The sequence below is a fragment of the Anopheles coustani genome, chromosome 3, assembly GCF_943734705.1.
Source record: "Anopheles coustani chromosome 3, idAnoCousDA_361_x.2, whole genome shotgun sequence".
Taxonomy (NCBI): Eukaryota; Metazoa; Arthropoda; class Insecta; order Diptera; family Culicidae; genus Anopheles; species Anopheles coustani.
The window spans coordinates 11546223-11572456 of record NC_071288.1 but is presented as its reverse complement, the minus strand read 5'-3'; the positions used below and the strand labels follow the sequence as shown (position 1 = coordinate 11572456).

General features: G+C 46.0%; 1 protein-coding gene across 1 annotated transcript in view; it reads left to right on the top strand.

Moving 5' to 3' along the window:
* The window catches only part of LOC131259809 (protein similar-like), a 116448-nt gene that overhangs the window by 8746 nt on the left and 81468 nt on the right, over nt 1-26234 (top strand). Inside the window, exons 2-5 of the mRNA XM_058261401.1 lie at nt 2341-2528; nt 2862-3106; nt 3184-3575; nt 3647-3753. Of these exons, the coding sequence (XP_058117384.1) occupies nt 2341-2528; nt 2862-3106; nt 3184-3575; nt 3647-3753 (932 nt within the window). The remainder of the gene's footprint in view (nt 1-2340; nt 2529-2861; nt 3107-3183; nt 3576-3646; nt 3754-26234) is intronic.

Below are 26234 nucleotides of genomic sequence, written 5' to 3'. Positions count from 1 at the left end.
GTCTCTGTTGCTTCTGGTTCCATTAAAGTGATCACTGGCCCTGGGCAGGCAGGGCTGGTTACTTGAATTAGTCTAGCGCGCTCTTGTGCAAACAGTGCCCCCGTTTCGTGCCTTTAGAGGCGCTCGGCAAATACGGCCTCTAAAAGGGTCCTTCTTCGTGCCGGGCAGTTGTTAGGCAAGGAGGATTAAATTTGTATCTTGCGACGGCTCCTCGTGATCCTTCCACCATTTCTAGCAGCTTTCTCTGGGCCCACCTGTCTCTCGTTGTTATGATCTGTGTTACTTCACGAGATCGCACGAACCGCGAAGGATGTGAATGACCGGAAGGAGCGTGGGGAGCTAATTGAAAAAATGTCGATCACATGCGAGCGACGTGCTTCCGAGGGGTGCATCTGCGGGCGTTCTTACTACCGATCTGTCACATGTCGGTTACATCAGGAACGGTCACATTCTCGCACTGCGACTGTTTGGTCACGTTGTGCACAATTTTTACGAGAATTGTTTTTAAATACCATTCGTGACACAAAAATAGATCCAAACCAACTAGGTTTGAACCGTACAGATGTCAGGTTTCCGCTGCAAACGTGAGATGAAATATGCCGACTAGCCATCTGTACATATTTTCAGCGAAAATGGACAGTGTTCTTTTAATTTTTGCTGTTACTAATTATTTGTTATCAATACGTAAATCATAATTTGATTTCTTACCAATAAAACTATTGCTGATATTTTGTTAATTTACATTTTATAAAAATATTTATTCGGGCTTTTTTAAGTTATGTTGTTGTGTTTCATATGTTCAAAAACATCGACCACACAAAGAGCGATGTGTCATCTTTTTGTATGACTAGGGAGTAAATTATCTGTAAAAAATGATTTATGATATATGATAAAAATGGGCTTTCCATGCCACAAAAACACCCCACAAACTGGACCTGTTGCTAAGCTCATCAAAACAATGATTTATAATGCCATAACATTGCAAAAAAATGACAAAGAAAATACATGTTGAAAAATCTAGCAGATGCATCTAACCCACCCTTCGTGATAGACTAGACTTTACGGCCAGTGACGCACGGGTTTTCGAAGGTTGGGGGATGGTTTTACCCCGTAAAATATATATATAAGTGTCAGGCCATTGCACTTTCCGAAGCAATCGAAAATTGAACTGCCCCCAACGCGCAACGGTGTAGATTTGTTTTTGTCGACGGGGCTCCATGAACTGCCCGTATTGTCCATAAATGTGTGATTTTTATGTATTTACGATAGATTATAGACCATCATCATCATCGCCATCATCCTCATCCCTCATAAACGGCGGTAATCTAACTCTGGTGCGGGTTAATCTCTACGTGCTATCACCGGTGTCTGATAATTACCGATTAAGCGCCAACGCAATGTAGGATGCTTTCTAAAAAGGCAATTTTGCTCAGTCCAATACATTGTTGGTACAACTTCTACTGAAGTTTTTGTATCCGAAAAGTGAAGAAAGATGTTTTACTTCATATCGAGTTGTCTGTCAAGCTCAGTGTCGTCAGATCGATCAAGATGTTTTAATTGAGTCTGTTAACCCCTCATTGTTTCCTTGCGAACGCGCTCTACCTGGCGCGGTGCATGAAGCAAAACCCCTGTGATAAGAACTTCGTGATTCGTGTCTGCATGCGCTGGTGAGCTCCATACACATTCGTTCACACGTTTCGCGTGGGGATTGATATCAATGATTGCCGACATAGCTCAATGCCATACCGATATCGGGGAGCATATCGCATTGAGTGAATGTAGAAATCTCTTCCTAAGGTGCCGCTCCTAGCTCCCGCTTGTACCAGATTACGATAATCTGGGAAGATTGTTTCGGTTTATTTCCTCACAGTTTTCCGAGCGCACTTCGCGACACAGGATTAGATAATTCCGGTTCGCTCGCTTAGGTAGGATGTCAAATCAAAATGCAATAAAAGTCAAACCGGCTTAGCGGCTTAGGAGCTCCCTAAGTTTGCCTGTTGCAGTAGATGGCAGCCTGTTGGTGATTGTAGATATTCATAAATTCATCATCGAGTGCCGCTGCTTACAATGGCCCGATGCGACAAGTAGTTGTCATTTAATCAGTGATGTTTTGGCAACCGACTGCCAGAGAGGATGATGAATAGAATGCGAAGTTGGTGATTGGCCGTAGGACGATTGGTGATAAGAGTTCCTATAGGCAACATTTTTGTCCCGTTGTCAAAAGATTCGTGGAACTGCTTAGAAGTTCTCTGCAATTATAATGAATTTGTTTATATTATTTAATTATATTTCTAACAGTTAATTATGATAATTTTGTTCTCTCGCTCATTTTATTTACAGGAACAATGAGAAGCGCAAGGAAAAGTCGCGCGATGCGGCACGTTGCCGTCGATCGCGTGAAACCGAAATCTTCCAGGATCTGGCAGGTCTTTTACCGATGCCTGCCGAGGAGGTCGAGCATCTGGACAAGGCGTCGGTAATGCGTTTGTCAATCGCGTTTCTCAAGGCTCGCAACATGTTGGAACTGTGTAAGTACCGCAGCTCATTGATGTAAAACAAGTAATTTGTTGAATGAACATTTCTAAGATAAGAGTATAGCAATGAACGATTGATTGATTACAAATATTCTTCAAATTCAACGCTGTACTTGACATAATTTGTATCAAAAATGTACTCGTCAGATTGTCATATTTTAAAAATTCATAATTCATAAATTTCAAATTGTAATTTCCGTTTGAAATGTTTCCAATCCAATCTTTTGGAAATGTTTCATGCGATGTAAACTGTACCACTACCGCTAGGTGGCGCCACGGAGATTTAGCTGTTATTTGATAGGGTGTGTGTCTTGGCTTTTATTGCAGTTCCCGAGTTGTCGCAAAAATCAACGGAGGAGCAGCTGGCAATCAAAAAGGATACCGACGATGCTTCGATGGATCACGAGGATAACTTTGTATCGGCTGAAGCGAAGCAGAGTCTGAATCTGCTCGAACTGGAGCCGGAAATGGTAGCCCTGCAGGCGCTGGACGGTTTTCTGATGATTCTTTCGGCCGAGGGAGATGTGACGTACATTTCGGAAAATGTCAGCGAGTATCTTGGCATTTCTCAGGTAGGTCGAGCAAACGCGCTCGTAGGGCACGACGCCAATGGGTACATTCAACAACATGCCTCCAATGTCGTCCACAGATCGACATCATGGGACAACCGATATGGGAGTACAGCCACCAGTGCGATCACGACGAGTTGCGTGAGGCCCTGAACGGTCGGCACCATTCGCCGTCGGAGCTGCTCAACGGGGTGGCAAACAGCGACTGTAGGCCGATGGAGAACCGCGATTTCTTCCTGCGGCTGAAGTGCACCCTGACGAGCCGTGGCCGTAGCGTGAACATTAAGAGCGCCTCGTACAAGGTGCTGCACGTGACCGGACACATCGCGTGCAAGGACAAGGAGGGCCAGCGTCAGCTGGTGTCCATCGCACGTCCACTGCCGCATCCGGCCAACATCGAGGTGCCGCTCGATTCGAGCACCTTCCTGACCAAGCACACGCTGGGGATGAAGTTCAGCTACGTGGATGACAAGTGAGTGTGCCTGATGACAGTTTCATTGAGTGATAATTTGATCATTATTCCACAATTATCCTTTGTCGCAGAATGCTTTCGCTGCTCGGCTATGGGCCGTCTGATCTGCTGGGAAAATCGCTGTACGACTGCCATCATGGCGGCGACGCAGAGCATTTGATGGGAACCTTCAAGCACGGTAAGTCATTTGCAAACATTTTTTTTATTTTTACACGTCTTTCTCCAGTTTTTGCCCGCTTCTTGTATTACTAATTTTTTTTTCTAGATTACAAATGCTACAAAACTTGCGTGTGGTTAATTTGCATCGTGGGTATTTTTTGAGGGATCATAAAACTTTGTTCGTAGCCCTCTCGTGCCTTGGTTTAGACCAAGTTTATCATCACACGGGACGTGTTTCCCCTAAGCTCAAATAAAGATTATCTAAACTCGATCGGAATGGGTCAACTGCTGCGAAAACGGCACGGAATCATTTTCGAAGTTCTGCCGCACGCTTTCAATACCAACAGGGAACCACTTTCCTCACCGATCCCATCCGACCTAGCCCGTATCATCAAACGAGGCTCGAGCCTGTCAGCGAAAGTCGTCCATTTTCGTAATTATGTCATTTTCCCGGCCCGGTGCCATTCGGCCTCGGAAAGGACACGGGTGGGATGTGTAGTATACGCAATTTGCGTATCGGACAAAACTAGAACAAACTGTAATTGAATACCACAGCTGCCATCACCGTGGAAGTAATTGTTGCAGGCCACCGTCGTTTCCCGTTTCATCGTCGTTGTCGTTTTCCCCAGGTTCGGCTAGGAATGGCCACGTTTCGGTATTTTTCCGGGCGTAATTTTGACGGAAGTCCTTCCCGCGACAGGGGGATAGAGGCGTTTCATTTATGCGATCGTTTCGTTGGGGGTGGTATTCTTTCTTCCGTTTCCAGTTATATAAAAAAGGAACGAATTGACGGTTCACTCACCCACAAGTAACCACAAGCACCCTTAATGACTTAATAGATTTCGTGGGTTATTAGCGAAGCTACGGCTCGTAAGAAGCTCGGAAGTAACTCGTAAAATTTAAAGACTTTCAGTCAACTTTTTAGTAGCATTTTGCTGTCAGCAAATGCGTTTTCGGAGTCTCCAAATTATTCCGGCTTTACACTCTTCCTGGTTTTCATCAAGAGAAAAAAAACCAGCGTGGTATGTACGCAGCCACGACAAGCGGACGGGTATAAGCAACTCCTGGCCAGACTACAAAGTGTAAAGAAATACACCATCAGACCCGCTGGACGATAGAAACCTGGCCTAACGAATCACTTTGGCTCAGTTGCTAGAATCTGGTTTGCTCCAGTTTAATTCTATCAATTTCGTTTCAGCGTCCCGTTGCAAAACGCTGCGCATTCCACATTTCCCCCTCGTCGTCGTTTCGCTTCCGAGGCAACTGAGGTGGTTTAGATCTTACTGGCGTGGCGATTCCGATGTCTCGCAAAGTTTTTGAGGCCTCCATTCGAAAAAGATTCAGTCATCGCATCATAATTTCTGCTTTTTTGTCCTGACGACGATTGGGCGGTTTCTAGGGTGTATAATTTTGTCGTTATGCCCGCCGACTGCCAAATTAGCCCTCCCCGGTTTGGCGTTATGTGTCGCAAGAACTTTTGCGAAACCGTCCTGATTGAGGCGAATGTCTAAAAACAGCGTGCAGATAACGGAAACGTACGAGAAGACGTGGTTTAGATCAATGGATTTCTTGTCGGTTGACTCATCCAGGCCTCAAATTCTTTGTCATGTTCCCCAAACCATTTGTTCACAATTTAACATCACAAATCGTATATAATTTTATGAAATTAATTCAGTTCGCGCAACGCCGCGTATGAGCGACGCTCCTTGAAGCGGTCTTTATGACTGAAAAGAATAACGTCTCCTACGCCATAATGTGATTTGTGCGCGATACTAAAGAGCTGATGTTGGCAAAATCCAGCCCGCGACTGACTTCGTGGGGTGTTCGTAAAAGTTTGCACACTACGAGCGTCTTAAGCTACTGTCTTTTGGCAACGACCCCCGGGGCCCATTTAGCGCGACTAGAAAGTCATCCACATGCATCCAGATCCCGCATCTCGCTCAATGGTGTAGGTGCGGGACCATCATTAAATTTTAACGTACGTGTTTGTTTTACGCTTTTCTTGTGATGTGCGTTTCTTTTTTTATTTTTATTTTACGCTCGGAACACTCTTATGTTCGGAAGCTCATTCGCCAGCGGGATGGTTTATTGTGAAATTGACGGCTAATAAAGTTACACGCGCTAGCAAGTGCGAATCGTTGGTAAAAATTAGCGGGTATTTTTGTGGGAACATATTACATTTGGCTTGATTTATCATTTGCACCCTGATGGGGGATTGATTTTCTTAAAAATATGGTTAAAACAATTTTGATGACTACATGCTAAATTTGTAGGAATAAAATAAATATCTCCAACGCCACTTTTCTTCCCTCTGGTATGATTTTTTTCCACCTTCAAGTGTGATTTTGCTCCCGCCAGCTGGCAATTGTTAGGATTTCATTAACAAGATTAACATAATTAAGGTCGAACACATGGTCAGAAGCTGTCGACACATCGAACGGCAGTGTTTCAGTTCGGGTTTCTTCTACCATGGTTTGTTTTTGTTTTCGTTTTGTTTTGTGCCTATGCGTATTTGTAGCACCAACTCCATTTGTGTGAAACACTCGCAGTGCCCCTTAAGCATATCTTTGCCCAATATTCCTCACGATTTCACGGATCCCCATCCTAGAACCGAAAGGTCCATCTGATAGAGAAAATTGACGGGTGTGTAAACGTGCAACGGGCACAGGATGCTGACTAAACGGTCTTTGCTCATCGGCGCCCGTATGTCTTCGGGTGTAACGACGGCCCGGACGGATTGGTTGGGTGCATTAGTCGATTGTTTTTACGGGCTCTCAGGCAACCTTTCACCCGCACCATATGTGTTCGATCTACAAAAATGGCTTTCAAACATTGACGCCATGCACACGTTCCGTCACCACCACGTCGTTATGATCGACATTTGTGTTTTTTTTTCGGTGCGGCAAACGGGTGGCGACGTTCGAAAGGTGATCATGTTTTCAGCGCAGATATATGTTTCACATTCTCGCGATGGAATGTGTAACCTAGTTTTCCGTTCGGTGGAATTACTCACGCAAGAAGAGTTGCGTCGATGTGACGAGGTGTTGTCTTATAATTTAGCCTTTCCCCCCGCGGGAGTCACGCCGACAAAGCACGAGCGGGTTTGAACGCTGTGTCCAACACATGTCGGCAAAGTGTGCGGTCGTCGTCGTCGCCGTGACTGCTGCTGCAAAATGTTACGGTGAACAAAAATGGTAAATCCCCATCTCGTTGTTTTGCCGTTCGAAATGAAAAGAACGAAGGGCATGCAGCTGAAACGTGTCAAATCCCGTGAACCACCTGAGGGAGGCAGCAAATAGTGTCCCGGGACACGGATCAGCAAAGTCATCGATGGCAGCGCTCACGTGCTCGTCATTTGCCGGTGGATGGTTATCGGATGGAGAGGCATCAAAAGCATTTTTTCTCGTTAGCCAACCGGATCCTTCCCTGTGCTGATTGCTACCAGATGGAGTCGTTTTGGTGAAATCATCCTGTTTGAGCGATCGGGTACGTGAAAGAGGTGTTTTAGGACACTGTTTATTCCGCACTTTCCCGATCTGCTTTCCTGCCACTGGTTTCTTTTCTAGCGGCTCCCGATAGACAACTGAAGGGCCCGCTGAAGGACGACACTTCCGTTTCGATCTACCAATCGCTTAGTTCTTCTTATTAGTCTGAGTCAAGGATATCAGTCCATCATTTCCCATCGGTTTTGGAAATAAGGCCTTATGGTTGCGAAGCAAATGCGAAGTAGAAAATATGTGCATCATTGATATGTTCCCGATAATCATTCCTGTCAAATTTAGCTCACAAAACATAAGAAAATCTTTGTGTAAACAAAGTTGGTTTACAAATGTGAATCATTGGACAGATGACAAATGATTTAGTGCAGTAGTTTGAAGTTAGATTTGTGCGTCAAGTCCAACAGAAGGAGCGGCCAAAGTCGTTAAATAAGGCGACGCAGAGAGCCATCGCCTTTGGGTTGAAAATTCTAGATGAAGAGCATTACATTTGGGAACTCCGTTTTACTGCGCTGTTTCACTACAATGTTAGCGGTATTAGGCATACAGTTGCTAGAAATAGCATCTATCAAAATATAGAGTAAGTAGTAAATGCAAATGCATTCTGAAGAGGTTGTTATCGAGAGGTGAAGAGAAGTCTTCATGAATATAAAACAAGCTAAATCGGTTTGGTGATTTTGTGTAAAGGCATCCACTCTTACTTATTTACAATTTAAATATTGATATTTATAATGTTAAAAAACAATATTTGATTGGTACAAGCTGTGCATGAGCTTGCTCGAGCGCTGGTGAATGTAGTTGAACATTGTACTCGTGTTTTTTTTTCCTCCGCTTGCATCGTCCTTATCCTATCCATCATCCTTGGTATGCCGACGCAACCGTGCAATGTTCGTTCGTTCCTTTTGCTAGTCGAGTGCGGCGCTGACCCCGCACGTCAACTGCGGCCATCGTTTCGATATCACATAATTGCAAATTAAACAACGCTTAATTAATCAATGTGTCCGTTTCGTGTTAGATCTTGTCACCCTCCCGCCGAACGCCACCATCGGCGCCGCCCGTCGCCGTTGCGCCCTCGCAACGCATGGATGGAGATGTAATTTTTGTGTTTTTAAATTAAAATTGTGCTCAACTATTACAGGTGGGTACGCTGTGCCCGAGGTGCACCGGTGCAACAACCCACGAATAATGTCAACCGCTCGCCCGCCCCACCACCCGCAAGCCCACCCCTCTCAGCCTCGGTTGGGTCGTAATCGTAATCGACGTTGTTGTCTAAATTTATTAAACACACCGAGGGAGAAAATCAGATTAACCGCTCTATCTCGTGCGTATGATCCATTAACGCTTCGCACCACGGCGAGCTCGTTGATCATTCGCTTCCCGGGGACGCGGGGTTTTAGGGGCGCAAGGCACGCACGGCTCGGTCTACTCCGATGGCCGCCGGTTCTCGGAGCGTTCGATCAATCGATCCGTTCTGATCGATCCGACGATCTTATAATGGTCGGTGTGTCGGCATACATTGACTCCCGGGCCGGCGAGAAGAGCATTGAGAACGCAACTGAACCTACGCAACGCCCCATGTCCACCACAACCACCCCTCCTCCGCAACCTAATGGTGCTCGGCATAATGGGAGTGCATTCGCTTAACCTCAACGGACTTGGGTGACCGAAGAACCCCCCCCTGACGAGCTCGTTTTAATTACCATCCTGCCGTGGTTCCACTCTCGCGGAGTATGCAGAGTGCGTACCTCCTGCCAACGTTCACACAGCAAGTAGCAGCTCCGGGCTTCGGCCCTTTTCTCCCTCTTTATCTCATGCGCTCGACTGTCATCGCAGACTCCTGGCCGGGGTCGGATGCTGAGTTAGAGCTTTAATTTATTCACCATTTACTTCGATTTACAAATTAAAAAACAGCGACCGAACCGACCGGCGCGGAGAACATACTGTTCCGACAGCCCACCACCATCCGGTTTGCTTGCGGTGCCTTTTGGTGCGCTCCCTCAAGGAACTGGGTCACCCTCGCTGGGGGGTGGGGGTGGGGGCTATTTTGATTATAGTAAATTTTTCAAAAAACACTACCCCAGCTAGGGTGGAGAAGGGTAACGACGGTCACCGGGGTGGGGGACAGGGTGCCCAACATTATCGGCCATAAATCATCGAGCGAAATGAATTCATTTACCTTCGGTTTCGTCGAGTGTCCCATGTTCGGTGGTTTGTGACCATTATTTCTTGCCCCTGTGTGGTGCGTGTGTGTGTGTGTGTTCTTTTACTTCTTCTCCTGCTCGTTCGCTTGCTTACGCATTTACGCGCAGACCGGCTCTCGCATATGCGGTGGACGCATATGAGAACTGGTTTCTGGAGGAGGAGGAGGTTACCGCACGACGCTGGGTTTTGCGATTTGCGCGTGGCTAGACGCTGGTCGCGATTGGGATCTATCGAGTGCCACCCTGAGCGTCGAGACCCGATGGGGACGCCCGTTTTCATGTTGCCCCTTGCATCCATGGATCCCAGGCGAGCTCCCAAAAGGTCCGCACCCGGAGACTGCAGGCTACAATTTCAATAAACAATTTCAGATAAAAATCTTGCGCCTTCGTGCGAAGGCTGGGGTCACCCCTTCGGTGGCCCCCCACACTCCCCCAGGACTTGTAGTTTATGGGATCAACCGTTTGCTGTGTGTTGATCGATGAACGTTGATTTTCCACTCCCCATCGTCCCGGCAAACATTAACCAAAACCCTTCCCTCCTCCCTGCGTTAGAAGTAGAGCAGCAGCATCGATCTGGGGACAAGTGCATCACGTGAACCCGCACGCTCCAGAGGGTGGAGGGTTGTTAAGGGATATGTAGTATCGTTTTTTTTGCAACACGCAAGCTAAAATGGTGTCACTTTCAACGGGACTGCAACTCCGGCGTGCTGTAGAATGGTGGCACGATAAATGTGAGTGCAAATCCGTCCCGCGTGCAGGCTGCATTCATAAATTCTACGGGTTAAACGAATCCGCTTTCGGCGTGTTTTGGTTTCGCATCGGCTGCTGCTGCTGATGTTGTTTTATCCTATTTTTATAAAGCCCCAACGGCCAGAAGATAATTGACTCGCCCGACCCCCGGTTGGGCCTCGATAAATTAATCCCCACTGTCCAAGTTGGACGTTCTGTTTTTATTCATTTTTTACCTCTTTGATAACCGTACCAAATGAAGTGTATCGCTTTATGTCCTCTCGTTTTTTTTTGTCCTTCCCTTTCCACCGCCTGTCCTTCATCCTTCTGGAGCGACGAATATTTATTGGCATCCTTCGGGTGGACAGAAAAGAAAATGGCAACGGCTCACCCACTGGCAGGGGGGCGGCCATCAATATTGTTTATGTCCAAATGTGCGGTTTTCAATTGGGAATCATTAATGCTGTGCGTCGGATCGTGTCTCCGTGTCTCGACTCGACTGTCATCGATCGCGTGGAGATTGGTTCCGATCCGTCATGTTGCAAAAAGCGTGGTATCACAGGTTTCGATTGACTTTGTACATTTATCAACTCTAAACACTACGCATGCATTCATTTGCCTGCTTTGTTCTTCATCAATCATAACAGGCAACAAACAAACAAACAAGTTTATGAACGCAATTTGTTACCGGGCGGCATTAGCTTCTTAAGCCGGTACGAGATTTAATCATTTTCCGCGCTTCGTCTTGCGCGGTCCCTTGGGGATGAATGAATCGGATGTGTCTGCAATCGGTTGCTGTGCAGCAGCAGCACCACAAGGGGTATGCTTGTTAAAAATATCATTTTTCCGCCGAGGCAACCACCGGCCCTAAGGAAGAAGTACGAAACGACGGGTGTGAACGAAAGTAAAATCTTTTGCCACAATCGCCGGTCGAGTTCGAAGGCAGCGAAAGTAAACTGTCACCTCGGTGGAGATCAACATAAAGCGGCACACAATACGATACGCAAAACAAACACGCGCCGACTCGGGTCAGGTGGTGGTGTCAAAAATTGCGTTGATTTTCGCGAAAAAGAATGGGATTTTCCTGAGCGTCTGTTTTTTTTGTGTGGATTTTTCGGTTGGTCTGTATACTTTTAGTCGCCTCTCGTTTGTCGAGCGTGTTTTTCGTTCCGTTACGATGAAAACATGAATAAAAACAGCGGGTTCTACAGGCTCGTGGGTGGGTGTGTGTGTTTCATTTTTTTTCTTTCTTTGTTGCCAAACGATAATTAAATCTTCGTTCGTTCCCCCCTTTCAAACGTCGACCAAACGTTTAATTTATGGAGAATGCAGATCTTCTGCAATGCCTTCCAAAAAATTGTGTCAGTCGATGAGTGTGCCATAATTTTCCCGCCGTGTTTATCCCAAAATTAACGCCAGGCGTTACTTTTCTCACTTTTCACTCCTGACCGAGGGTTGTCCGAGCGAAGCGACTCAGCAGTTTTTCTCGGGCCGGTGGTTTGTGGTCGATTCGGCTGAATTTCTTCGCAAGAACAGGGCGTTTTATTCTCTCCATTGCCACACATAATGCTGACGTTTTCCTCCCACCCGGCGGCCATTGACCCGGAAAAAGACCACGGTTAACTCCGTTCCGTCGTACGCAGAATCAAAGAAAATCCAATGGTTTTCCGTTTCGTCGTTTATCATTATCGTGGAGTGGAGCGGAAAAGGGAGGGAAAGGGTGGTTCGTTCGGGACGCAAATAAGTCTCCCGCTATCGCCTTCGGAGGTCAATAATGTACGTAATGGTCGAGCGAAATTTCAAACGTGATTTTCCACCCAATTTGACCACTTGATGACGTTCGGTGAAGGGCCGGTTTTGGAATGGGTTTATTTTTGAGCGCCATTCTTTCTCCATGGAAATTATTCAAAGCTACCTTTTTGCCCGGAGTCGAACCGAACCGCGTTCCATTTGATGGTCGTTTGTTTGAATGTTTCCGTTTCATTGGTAAAAAGGTTTTTCCTCCCGTAGTTTATTTGCTTCCCTTTATGCTGATGAGCGAACGAGTTGCACCGAAAACAAAAAAAATAGAGAAAAACGAATAACACGATAAATATCCGCATCGAGCAAAGGGAAAAAGCGAATAAATTGGACCTATGAAGGGAACCACTGGGCACCAGGAATTGCGCTGGCTCAAGTGTGCGACGGTTGTTTCGCGTGTTCACTCTACTTCATTCGATGGAGCAAATCGAACGAGCTCGAGTGATGCGTCGGAGTGAAGATTATCAAACAACAAACCAGCACTCGTTCCTCCGCTCGGAATCGTTTTGTTTTTTGGATTCATCCATGCTTAAAATACTTGAAGCTATTTTTGGGTTCTATTTTAGGCTCTTGACCGTGCGCTTCGTAGAGTTCGCAGCATGCATCATGCACGTGATCATGCTTGGTTGTTTTTTTTCGTTTTCGTTGAGTTATTTTATTTTTATGTTCGCAACACCGATTGGGAAAATGTATAACCTGGGTCGGTGTGCGTAGGTGCATCCGTGACATCGGACTTGAAGGTTTATTTCGATGTTAAAAACATTATAAGGGCCATATCAAAGAATGTTTTCCTTTTTGTATCCGTACTGATGTGCGTTCGGAGTAAGAATGAGTGAGTCATCATCTGTCATGTTTTGAAACATCTTGCATAGTTTTTGTAACTCATTTCTGATTTGCATCCCAAAATTGATTTGAACCTCCAATATGAATTCGAACCACTTGGATTGAAATATAGTTTTTCGATTTCTAACTCTTTCACTTACCTATTTACTGTGTGAGTTTAATTACTCATTTAAGTGTTTCAAATCCCAAAATATTCGCTAAAAGATTTTAATTAAAATTAAGATTGATCAGTAAGGCTTAAACGAACGGATGTCTTGACGCATCACGTGTTAATTCATATATTTAAAAATCCTTAAAAGCCCACCATTAAAATATGGATTGGAACCACTGCTTGGGATTAAAACGTCTGTTGCGATTAGCAACTCTTTTACTTACTTATTTACTGTGTGCGCTTAATTACTCATTGACGTGTGTCAAATTCCAAAAGTTTCACTAAAAGATTCTTATTAAAATTTTGGTTGTTCAGTAAGAGTTAAATTAACGGATGACTTAACTCATCACGAGTTAATTTATATATTCAAAAATCCTTAAAAGCCCACCTTTCTCGCCGACACGATCTGTTTCACACCGCGCCAGTTGTCGACGTGCCAGTGTCCGCGGTTTTGATTTATTGCGCTCTCCACGCTCCTAATGCAGCAATTTAATAAATTATCACACTTTTTTAATGATAATAATAACAATAACGAGCTTAATGTCAACCAGAGCTTCGCACGATTGGCCCCATTTTCATAAAACGTAACGTGCTTTCTGCGCTCGTAAACGGCCGACGTTTGCCGGCGGGCACATTAGCACGCACACTCGCGAGTCGCCAAAGACACCGACGACTTGCCGTTCGCGAAGGGGAAGCGTTGATGCACTTGTGGGCGCAAACGGCATTGCACCGGCACCCTTTCGCCCCCTCCCTGCGAGAAGTCAAATTTGCAGAAACACAATCCACTTGACGCGGTCGTCCGTTCGAGTTGTCGAGCGGTTGCCTTTTTGGAGTCGAAGAAATCGCGTGACTTGCGGCCGCAGCAACCGGGCGAGCTCTCCTCCACACTCGGTCAATGACATTTATGCTGCACTGTCGGTGCACTCGGTGCAGTTGGTCGCGTGCAACGTATCCCCTCCCCCCCTTCGTGCCCTTCCACATCGACGTACCACTTCACTCCATTGGATTAGTGGGGCTCCCCCGTTCGAGGTGGTGGCGTTGCATAAAAGGGACATTCTTGTTGGGTGTTAGTTGGCGCACCCTCAGGGCCCTGTTCTCCCTTTGATTTCATGTTTCTTTTATCAAAAACGCCCATTGCGCAACAACCGACCACGGGGCGAATGTGATTCCACCTCTTTGTCACGTTGTCTTGATGCCCTGTACCTTCACTTCGCTGCGAGTTCGAGCTCGGTAATGGGCGTCGAGCGATTCTGGTACACCAGATTCGTTTTCTCGCTAGCACCTATCGACACCATCTCGGGAGCGCACATGCTCCGCCATCATTTGCAGGTAAAAATTGGCACCGAAATTTGGCAGCAAGTGGAAGGTTTTGTTTTTCGTTTTTTGGAGATAGAACACCTCGGCACTCAATTTCCACCGTAAGATCAGGAGGACTTGTACTTCAATCGCAAGACAATCCTGGGACCTTCTTCCACACATGACACCCAACTGTACCCCCACCTCACCGAAGGGGCTGCGCGTTGCGAAGGTCAGGTCTGCGACGTAAGACTTCTAAAGCTCCCTGGATACCGACGGTCCGGCGAGAAAGGATGTTCGTTTCGTAATCAGGCTGCCCGGGAACGACTTCGTCCGGAGCGTGTGGACGTTGCGGCACGGTTTGCGGCACGGAGTGGCAGTAAAAATAAACGGCTTCCATTCTTTGACACTTTTATGTTGACCCCACGGCGACGTGCGGTGGATGTGATTTTTCTCTTCGCCAGCCCGCTTGTTTGACGCCCGGCTTTATCGGTTGGCCTCCTAAGGACGGTTGTTGGAGAATGTATTTTGCTACGTTTTATGCGTGGGCCAAGACTGTTGTGGAGGTTTTCGGAAAGCAAAACAAATATATCGAAACATGTGATTTTGGGGGGAAATACAAGATTGGTTTTATGTCGTCTCTCGTTCGAGCATATACGCGACGATTGGCCGGGAGTTTATGAATGTAATGAAAGAAACATTTGACCGCCGTCAAAACTTCGGACCATGTTTCAAACTTTTATCAGCAGCACTAGCTGACCACCAGGGTGCTCGGTGTTCAGTGGACACGAAGAAAAAAGCAGCCAAAGTTCCGCCAAAGACACTTTTACGACACGAGCCACTTTGTCACGAGCTCGACTTTAGAACTGCATAAATTTTCCATAGCAACCATCCTTTCCATGCAACCGAGACCATAGTGGTGCACCTGAGGGAGTGCAAAAAAGATTGACCATAATGGCGCCGTGTCCGATGGCATGGAGAACTTTATGGACGCCGAGAACTCCCCACCGGGGTCAGCCCGTGAAGTGATCGGGTTGGGGGTTGATGTGGCACACGTAATAATGCCTTTTTGATGGGTTGGTTTTTTTTTGTTGTGTGACGTTTCTTTATCGGGCTGGAAGTAGTTCTCTCTTTTACGGGCCAATCAACTGATGAACTGACGCGTGCCGGCGTCAACATGTTTGCGGGTTGATTAACTCGTTTTACTTAGTCAATTGTCGGGAGATGGTTTGCTCCTTTTTTTATCCGGTAGTTTGTTCGGAACGTCTCCACAAAGCGAGTATGCTTCATAGGTGAATGTACTAAAAAAAAACGTAAACATACTAAAACAGATGCACATTATGGTGGAAAAAAGACCTACCGTATGTTCGCATGGTTTCATTAGAGAAATTGATATCCTTTTGCATACTTTGCAGGTGAGTAATGTTTCGAAAGAGTAAAAACAACATGTAGCAAAAAGATAAACAAACATGCCATAGGAAAAGAGTTGAGAAACTGTTGTGTGCAGATGTACCGGTTTTTAACCTCACATTTTTCTGCTTTTCAAACAACCACATCCGGTCAACGCCTCCATGCGGTTTCCCTGATTTGACTGCAGAAGGCACGGAGTAACTCGTTGCATGCAGAACAAATATTATTTCGTTTGCTCTCCATCAGTACCGCATTTCCAAACATAATCATACCCATCATCAGCCAGCATCGATAGTCGGCACACGAGACTCCCGTGGAAATCGGGCTGCCTTTCCCGTTCGTAACGTCGTGTTTTCCCCCACGCCATGGCGCGATTCTCAAGGACGAAACGGGGACGCCCCCGTGAGGCGTGATGGTCGTTTGCAAAAATCCTCAGGCCCCCCGTTTCTGATTTTATTTATTCCACGATGCGATGGTTTTTTTTTACTGATTACTTAAACTTTTGCTTTTGCCTCCGAAGGTTCGTGTCAAACCAGTGCGCGCCGTTGCATATCGTCGTTGCCATCACTTTCGAGGCGCATCGGTTGGAGGTTTTCGGACGCTTTATTTGTTTACACTCGTGGCCTTTTTTTTTTGAACCCCTCCGCAACGCTTTTGCTCGCAGCCTTTTTCCATATTTTATTTTCCAACCCCTTCTGGCAACGGGGGCCGACGTTGGCCGATGCAAACGCGAAGGTTTTGAGCTTGGGTTTGTCCGTTGACTCGCTGCATTCGCTGCATGGAAATGGTTGCTGCTTTCCCGGCGGCTATTTTCTCTTTGCATTTTCCATTTCAATTTCCATTTACCGCACGGGCTCCTGCTCCGTGTGCCGTTGCGTTAAGTTTGCATTGTGCGGCTACGTTACTTCGGCGGTCGAAGTTAGTGCATTATGTTTTGCCCCTTTTGTCCGGTAGGGAAAGGTTCGTTTCACTAAGGTCCGGTTTTTCTTCGATGCGCTCTTACAACGGCAAACATAGTTGTGGTTGAGTTGTATGGCGTGCGCGACAATGAGATGGCAGCAATGCAAACACCTTTGCCGTGGAGAACCGCAAACCATGTCAAACGGCTTCGGGAAACGTTCTTCTATTTGCATATCCTTTCCTTCGCCGAGCATGTTTCATGGAAATTGTCAAATATGTTCCGCAAAGAAATGGGCAGCATTATTCACTGTAGTGGAAAGTATATTTCATCCCACCAGTAGCTGCTTTCGTAAAATTCCTAATCCAATAGCCTTTATATGACCACCTGCTTGCGAAATCCCATTTACGGATGTTATACTTTCGTACAAACCAACCGTTGGTTGGTCTAATGGGGCTTAAGATTGATTTAATTAAAACTTTGCGCTAGCAAAACAACTCCCCCAAAGCTCGCCTTTTCTCATCACTTTTCTTACATGGCCTGGTGGTGCCTCTTTTGTTTTCGAAATTTCTCATGTGAAATGGATTAGCAAAATTGAATTTATACTGAAGATGATAAAAAGAACAGAGTGCACTAATCAGAAGAAAAATACATTTATTATAATCTAAAGCAGATTTGCAAATTGTGGAGATATAGGGTTTCTACTTTTTTTTTCTAAAAGTGCTTCGTAGAGCGTACAGGAACAATTTCTTTGCTATCACTTTCATAATCAACATTGCTTTTTCTAAATAGAATCAGTTTTGAAGAGTTTTATTTTTTTAATTTTGTTTCTCATAAAGATTCTCATAAATTAGTTTTTTTAACGTTGTCCTTGATACCTGCTAACGTGTAAGGTAAATCTTTTAGTTTAAAAACCGACACAGATGCTGTTGTAAAAAAGGAAAAAAATCATTTAATAAGTCGTATCGTTCCTAAAAATAAAAAATACTATTACATAACAAATCTAAAACAAAATAGAAACCCGCCCCATACAGACGGACGTCATTCGGTAGCAATCTAATCATGTTTTCTACCACGCTACTGACCTACCGTAATCTAAATCATATTGTCGGTGGTGGTGTGGCACAAAAGTTTCATCCAGCATCATCGTGACTGAGTACGTGAGCGTTTAGATGCATTGGTGTTGTTGTAGGTTATCTTCATCTTGGTATAATGGGGCGGGCGCACGCTGTGGGAGGTAGGGACAAAATTAGAAATATATTTTTCATCGACCTTGTGTTAGGTCAGCCGCTGTGGAGTGGATTGTTTACCATGCTCTAGTTTCACTGTTGCGAAAGCAACAAAGTTCAAATGTTTTTCCCAAACACTCACCGTTTTCTCGTTGTTTGTTTTTTCACTCCCTATTACGTTTCGTTTCGTGTGGAAGGTAATCTGTTTTTCATGTATATTTTCACCAAGGTGTCAAACCACATTCACTCACAGACGCATGCACACACCCGTGCCGGTCTGAAACTACCCGCAGCATTAATAGTGGCAGTCACCTGCGATAAACGGCGCTGCTGGAGTAGTTTCTCGGGTGAAGTCGTCGCTTGGTTCTAACCCACCTCCGCAACGCAAACTCCTCCAACTCCAACATGGAACTCCGCTTCACCGGGTGCATTTTGTTTGCGACAAGCTGCCGCAAACCGACCGGCTGCTACCAAACTCGACTCGGTTGTCATCAAAAATCCCTCCCTTGGCTGTTGTGTGCCATGCGAGGCTCTGGCGTACGACCCAAAAAATATCACTTTCTGCATTTCATTTAGCGCTGCTCGTTGCTCGGTCCGTCGTTTGTTTATAAAGCAATCGACCCATCATTCCTTTCCCAGCTCTCCGCTTCCCTTGGGCAGCTTTTCCGACTCGCTGTGCAGTTGGCGAGCTGCTTCGACTTGCCAAAGCTCAGGACTACCCTAACGCTCCGCTTTGGGGACAATGGTGGCAGTGAACTGGATTTTGAACCGGCCATTTTTCGAACATCTGCCCCAAAAGGGCAAATCTTGCCATCTATCTCGGTTCCGCCGAAAGCGGGTCGAGCTCATTCATTTGAAAGCGCAGCAAAAGCCAGCGAAGGGCTTCAAAGGAGCTTTGATACCGATGCACGTCATTGGGAGGGTAGCATTGTTTGGTGGTGTGTGGTGTTTTGGTGAGTGACCTTGGGCATTCGGTTGCTTGTACCATTTGTTTTTTGGTCCTTTGTGCCGCTTTGTTTACATATCCACTTACAACACTCATTGGTACATAATGAGAAAATTAGGCAACACTCGGTGGAAAAAGGGCGGTTTGTGCTGCGAGGAAGAAAGGAAATGAGGTTGCTTTCATAATTTCATAAGCCAAAACAAGCGGGGCTAGCGAATGAATTTTACTGCAGTAAAATATTTTGTTTATTCATTTTTCATATCTCGTTCTCAAATGTGGAAACTATATCCTGAGACGTTATCAGCATCTGTCAGTTGATGTAAAGCATGCAAAGGATCGTTCTTTTAAGGTCATCTTTTGCTATTTTGAATTTTGTTTTTATAGGAAATATCTCATGTCTTCTATTGATTCTTTTAACAAGCAAACTTCTAATTTGCATGAAATAGCTCGTTATTTTTTTAGTTTCAAACCAGCTCTTTGTGGTTGTCAATTAAGTTTTGATTGCTTTACCATTTAACAGCGCTCTCCCAAAAATACTCACTGCCTTCGCTCTTCATAACAGAAATTAAACAATGTGTCAGGAATTCGATAATAGCACCGTGCCCACCGTCGCAACACATGATTTACGTTTGCTTTTTGCATGGGTCTTTAATAAATGTATTTCTTCTCTTTTGATACACTTGCAAAACCTCGCTTAACAACAACAAGTGAAGAAAAGTATTTTCGGATGAACTCTTAGCCCCGCCCTGGGGTGGAAGCTGGTGCAGTCGTCAAGTTTGGGAGCATTTGGGTTTCGGGTTGGGCATGCATAAAACTGTCTCGTAAATTAGATCGGTGCAGGCGTCCATCTGGTGACGCTACACTGTAGAGGGAAAGATGAAGACGGTGAGACGGTGCAAGTGGATGCGAGAAATGGCCCATGTGATGTTTGACGTCCGTGAGAGATCCCTCGATGAATAAATTACTTACGTAAGCGGGTCGCAGCAACGCAACATGTGTTTTGGGCGTCCTGTTTTTCCTGCGCTGCAACGGAAAACAAAGAAAGGTGACAGCTGTATTTGTATTGTGATGAGATTATTACGTTAAATTTGTCGCTTTGTAATGGTTTGGCTTTCAATCGGTTTAGTTTGCAATTTCTGTTCGGTAGCCACGTCACATTTTTGTTTTTCCACACAAAGGAAAAATAGGTCCAACCATATTTAACCTATTTTACAACCAAATCAAACGGGTTCTACAATTGAACCGCAAGCAGTAGGAACCATTTTGTGGAAATTCAATTTAGGGAAACTATTTCAAACTTTCGCAACAATCTTTCCCGGAGAAGAGAGTGATGCGTTTTCTTACAGTGTTCCCCCGATTTGAAACGGAAGAAAGCAAAAGGTCCACAGAACGACTCGGTATTGCAGGACTGAAGGTTGCAGATCGAATCGTTTATGCTGGCACCGTTTCATGTGCAGCAAACTCTCTACGTGCCACCAGCACTCGCCGCCATGAAAACGCAAGCATAAGAAAGCATCGGCGATGCTGATCGGGAGTGAGTGTGCGCGCGCGTGCTGAGAGCAAAATTAAATCAATTGAATCGAAATGTTAATTTACTTCAATGAAGCTTCGCGTTTCGGTCCATTACACGCTCGTCGTCTTCTCCGGTTCGGAGGTCGCACGTCCTCCTCACTGTATCCATTTTCTTTTTTTCTCCAAAAGCCAGCCAGAACGGGGTGCTTTCTCTTCTCGACTCGACGGTTGTCCATTTTCCTCTTCTTACGCCGTGCAGCTGGGAGTGCATTCGGCGAATTTCGAAATGCACTGGAAGAGCATGCACCATTTGTCTCGCGGACCGTTCGCGTTCTCGGTTTCCTTCTTCTTAACGGTCGAACATTAGTTTCGACGAGGGCTGACGGCCGAACCGAACGATCCGGCACGGAATGGCAGCTAAATTGGCACTCATAAACGGGACTCATCCTTCCTTTTTTTCTGTTTTTCGCATTTCGAACGCTGTATTTTTGTTCCATCTCGCGGAAGGGGTTTTTATTTTCGGTTGGATACTTTTTCGGCTTAAACCGTTTGAATGTTCTTTTTGAAAAGAAAAAAGATCCCCATTGACCTTCCCCAACAGTGCAATACGGGTTGTTTGCAATTTAAAATAAAAGTCGTCGTCTCAAGGAGTCCCGATCTCCTCGGGCCGATCCATCGATCGGGAATAAAATGTATTTCGCTGGCTGATGACATTAAGGGTTAAATGCCCGATAGGGCCAGGGTACGACCTTCGAAATTGCGGCAGTAAAAGAAAACGAAGCCAACCATCATAAATGTGTGACGTTCGCCGATTGCATTCGTCAAGGATCGTTACGCGAAAGTCGTGCCGTTGCATCCTTCCCGCATTAGCTGGATGACATTTGCGTTTGCATGATTCGTTCGGTACGTTGGGGTTGGCATTTTCTGCTGGAATTGTATTACGCTAACGTGCGAATATTATTGGCACCATATGACTTCATTCGATTGGGGGGCGTGTTGTAGCAGATAAGAATGAACCATCCATGGTGAAGTGTTCATTCCCCAGCTGACAGGGTGGATAAAAATCAAATCCATCCATCACAACCACGAAGGGAGAGAGAAACATCGGGATACGTCTTTCGCATACAATTCCCTCCGCTCGATTCAAATGGCCCGTTACAGGCTACTTCATTTTGCTTCTTGCGTCAATTACCTCAATTCAATCAAATCACCGACATTCTCAAGAGTCGAACTGTCGAGTTGTCCATCCGGTGTTTTCTTTTTCTCCTCGAATCGTGCTCGTATCCACGGTTCGTTATCCACGATTTGCCACTGATCCGGAGAAAAGTTTCTTGATCTAATGAGCAACGAGATGACCCATAAAAAAAGTGGAGAAAAAAAGAGCCCTCCACCCGAAGGAAGTGTGGGTTTGAGTAATGCGTCCATGGAGCACTCCGATTAGCTCGCACAATTCATCTTCATTTGTGTTGTCAAATTTTTCTTCATCACCTAGCACTTCATGTCTCCTCTGTCCCGTGGCCACCGTTCTTGTCGTTGCTGTCCACTTCGGTACTTTGCTACTGATGGCGAGCAGGTTGGCTGATCCCCATCCCCAAACGGACGTACGTTCCGCAACTAGGACATGAAAAATGACTACTCACAGGACGACAAGCAACAGCTTCGCTGGGTTCGGTCAATCGGATGAAGCTTATTGAAGGATAACGCTTTTGGAGGGGAGGGGAACGACGAAACCTGCTTGTTCCGGCTAATCCAGGATTGTTCCCTTCGTACACACACACACACACCTTCGTGCCGTCTTTTTTTGAGCTTTCTTCGTACGTCATCCTCGTTTTCCTTCTTCTTCGTGCAGTGGAGTCAATTTTTCAAAAGGAACTACTCGTGGAAACGATTTCGCTCGAACTTTCCGTGGCTGACCCGATTTTTCCACAACCATTCAGTGGGGTTTCTCCCCTCCCACGATATCCCGAAAGGCATTCGCAGCCGAGCGTCACCAAACGAGGCTAATATAATTTAGTGATAATATTGAATTATGGTAAAATTACATCCCAGCTAGTGAGAACAAGTGGCCACCGTTGTCTGCAACGTTTGGTAGAGTGCTGCAGCAGGCTGCAGAACTGGATAAAGAAACATGGTGAATAAGAAAAAAATACGTGCGGCGGGAAAATGGAAGACACACCATCCCACGACGCTGCTCGGTATATTCGACGAAAATCTGTTGCCCATAAGGTGTCTTACGCCAGGTGTCGACTGTTGACCGAGCGTGATAAGACGACGAACGCAAAGTGCATCCGTTACACACTCCTCCCTCTGCTTTTCCTACCCTTCGTTCTCCTTTCGTGGGGATGGGAAATCTGGCCTTTGTCGCCCGAATCGTCGTAATAAATGTCGTAAAGTGAGTGGCTGCTTCTTTATGCAGTTTGCATGATTTTCCGCCCGAAAGAAGGCGATAAAAATTTAATCACATTTATTTGTGTCGGATGCCTCTCCTGCATTCCTTCCCGCGGCACCGTTTGTTGCGTGCTCCGAACCTGTCATAATACGTTGGTGGCGACAGGAAGTGCCTCCACCGTGGTGTCTCGAGATTGTAGATTGCAATATTTATGTCGCTCCGCTATTGAAAGTGCAACCTGCTGGTGTCTTTTAATGCGATCGTTGACCGGTTGGTTTTATTGCCGTGCACTTAGTGTGTGAGGAACAACATGCTTCTTCCCCGTGTGTTGGTCTATTTTTCTTTCCCTCCTAGCTCCGGTTTGTTACCACCGGATGTCCTGTTGCTTGGGTTGGAAATTAAATTGGAAATGTTAACGTGTTTGTTTTATGCATTGAATTATGCTTGGCTGGTGACATTTACAACACACCCGAAACAAAGTGTTCCGTTTTTGCTTGCCAAACATAACGGACTGTTTTCGAAAAATATTATTCAAATCTTGACCCATCCATGCAGTTGAAAAACATCTTTCCTCTTCGTTCGTCACTCGATCCCTCGTTTTGATTCATTTCATACACCATCCTTTGTCTTTCTTCGAGCCAGTTTTCGTCGGTTCTCCTTCGTATAACTCTCTGTACGATGTCAATCATTTGCATCGGTGACGTTTTAAAACTAATAAAAAGTTGCACTTTCCTCCACGGGGCATGAAGACGAACGGGGAGGCTTCTGGCGCCCGCCCGAGTGCCAGAGGCAAACGTCAGTTTCCTGCATTACCCTCGGGTGCACGAATATCCTTTGCTTCTTTGTTCATGCAAATTGCGTTTCTTTTTTCGTCGTTTCACAGTCATAAAACTGTGACTCTTGCCGAAAAAAGGGAACACCAACGTTCGGTTTCATTTTGGAGCAAGAAGCGAAGCGACATTTCCCACTCTCCGGGACAAGAACTTCGCTCGCCGGGGCTTTTACCCAGCTCTTCATGTTTTCCCACCGAGCTTTCGGTCGTAAAGAATGCAATCATAAATGCACCAACCGACCGTCAAGTGAACGTTTAATTTCCCCCGGATTAGTGCCCACCCAGCGATCGTCTTCCTTGTGTGTGTGTGACTGAAAAGGAGTCGATTCGTGGTGGGTGAATTTTAGTCGACGGTGAAAATAAAACGTATCCCCTTTCACAGTTCCAGTTCCAGCTTCCCGCGTACCCGTCGTCGTCGCACATGAGTTAATCAAGTTGGGTGTCTTTCGCCGGGAACAACCATTTTTCCACGACGAAAGATACGATGGGTTTTGGGTTGAGATGAGAGCGTGTGTTTTAAAATTTTTCACTCAACTTGCTTCAGTGAAATGCATTCGCGTGAAAGGCAAACTTCTTCTGCGGGATGCGAGTCAAGATTGCGCCGCCAAAAGAAATACTTTGTGGCTAACGTTTGGAACATTTTCCCACGAATTTGCTTCGCGAACTTTGGTGGCCCTGTTGGTAGCTTCAAAAACCCAAAAAAGACGCAAAAGGAAAATACTAGAAGGCAACGAAAGAACTCCCGGGAAAAATCAACAGCTGCACCGACAGTAACAAATTCATTGCACCGAGAAAATAACAGAGAGTAAGATAACACCAACACTGCATCCACAGCTGTACGTGGCAAGGACACGGACAGGTAGTCTCCTTCATGCGGTTGCTTTATCCTCCCCGGAGTCGGTGTCAAGATTTCTGTTAAATTTTAACGTCCTTGCCCGAAATATCCCCCGTTTTACGTACCGGTGGAAAATCGTGTTTGAGTTCTGGCCGGGATGGTTGGGATTGGCTCGCGGTGTGGCGGAGGTGACGCCGGCGGTTAGCTTTTATGTTTTTAACGTTATTACATCAACATACCCGCTTTTTCGGAAGGATGCATTTGCTCCGCCGGCTCTGCTTAACATAATATCGTTACACGTCCGCTTCATGGAGTCAAAGCGTTGATCCTTGGGTTGGGGATGGCCGGGGGAAGTGAAAATAAAAAGCTCCATCAGCGGAAACGGAACAAGCGAACGAACGTCGTAAAAGTTATGATATCCTCCCCGCCCGGGACGGGGAGTGAAAAGGTAGCTGCAGTACAGGGATAAATAAATTGATAATGATAATTTACTTACACATGCACCAAAAACACACCCTGGTTAGGGAGAGAGAGGGGAAGGGAGAGGAGCGATGGGAGGGTCGTGTTTCAATATTTTATTATTTTAATCACGGAGCATTTATTACGAATGCATCCGTGCGCCAAGATCAGACGAGACGGGGAAGAGGCCGAAACGCCAGTGCATCATCCTTCGTTCCCTTTCATCAGTTTTGATGTATGCACACAGGTTGCCTGCGCCCTCTCCTCTTGAGTTCCCACCTCTTCTCCCGCCATCCGACGCAGGATGTACGGCTTTGTCTTTGTGCCTGAATGTTTTCCCTCGATGCGGGGAAACTGCCAGAAATAAAAGACCAACGGTGTGTTTTCCGAGTGTACGGTGGCAACTTTTTAGCTTTCATCTGTGCGATGACACTATCGGGGCGAGGACTTGTACGGCGACGCCCTTCGGGAGCTGCAAGACTCGCCGCTAGCTGCGGCGCATATGAGTTGATGAATTGCTCGGTGAAGCGAAATAATTTATCATCGTCTCATAAATTTAATTGAATTTTCGATCCGGTGCTGGAACTTCGAGGGTCGTCTGGTGGGAGTTGTGTTGGGAACGTGCCGGGTGGATGTTGTGCCGGTCACCGGCACAAAGGTGGTGACATCGAAGGCAACAAAGTTACAGCGGGAGCTTGACGAGGAAATCGCTCGTTGTTCGGCGAGCGAAACTCCTAAGCAGTTCAGTGGTCTTCAGTGGAGCTGCCTTTGAGATGATTACTTCCCGCGGTGACACATCGCCATCAACGACGGACGGGACGATTATGGCCGGGTCAGGGGGTGGGAAGGATTTTCCTTTGAACAGCATAAGGCTTATTATTATACTCCACGCAAACCACCCGTCGGGGCGAGAGGGGGGCGGACAAATGCGGCAGAGCAAATCCTTTTGCCCATCCTTTTACCAAATTGCACTCACGACTGGTTTTCCAGTATTGGTTCGTGCCGGCAACAAACACTTCAATCATGCAGCGGCAGATTGCAGCACTCTCCAGTCACTCACTTCCTTCCGAAGGGGGCGAACAATCTGGTGAATGTTTGGATTTTGGGAACCCGTGGGCGGGGGAAAGTGGTTTCGCGGTCCAAGTTTAAGCAGCTCGCGCCCGTAAGCCGTACACTGACAGAAAGGTGATGAATGAATGCGGCAAGCTAAACGTGCAATCAAGCGCATCATTAGTAGGGATGGAAGGGATTAATCGTTCAAGTGCATAAGCACTAGCGCTGCTCCTTGGGAGGATTATTTTTTATTGCATGATTAATTGTGTGGGGCGTACTCTTTTGACGAGCGAATCCGTTGTTGCGTGCTTCCTGTCATTGGCATCGTGATGTTTATTTTCTTCTCTGGAAAATTGCTTATATTGCCGCAGCATATTGCTTTATTTTTTTCCTTTTAAAATGTTGGATTTTATACGTGAC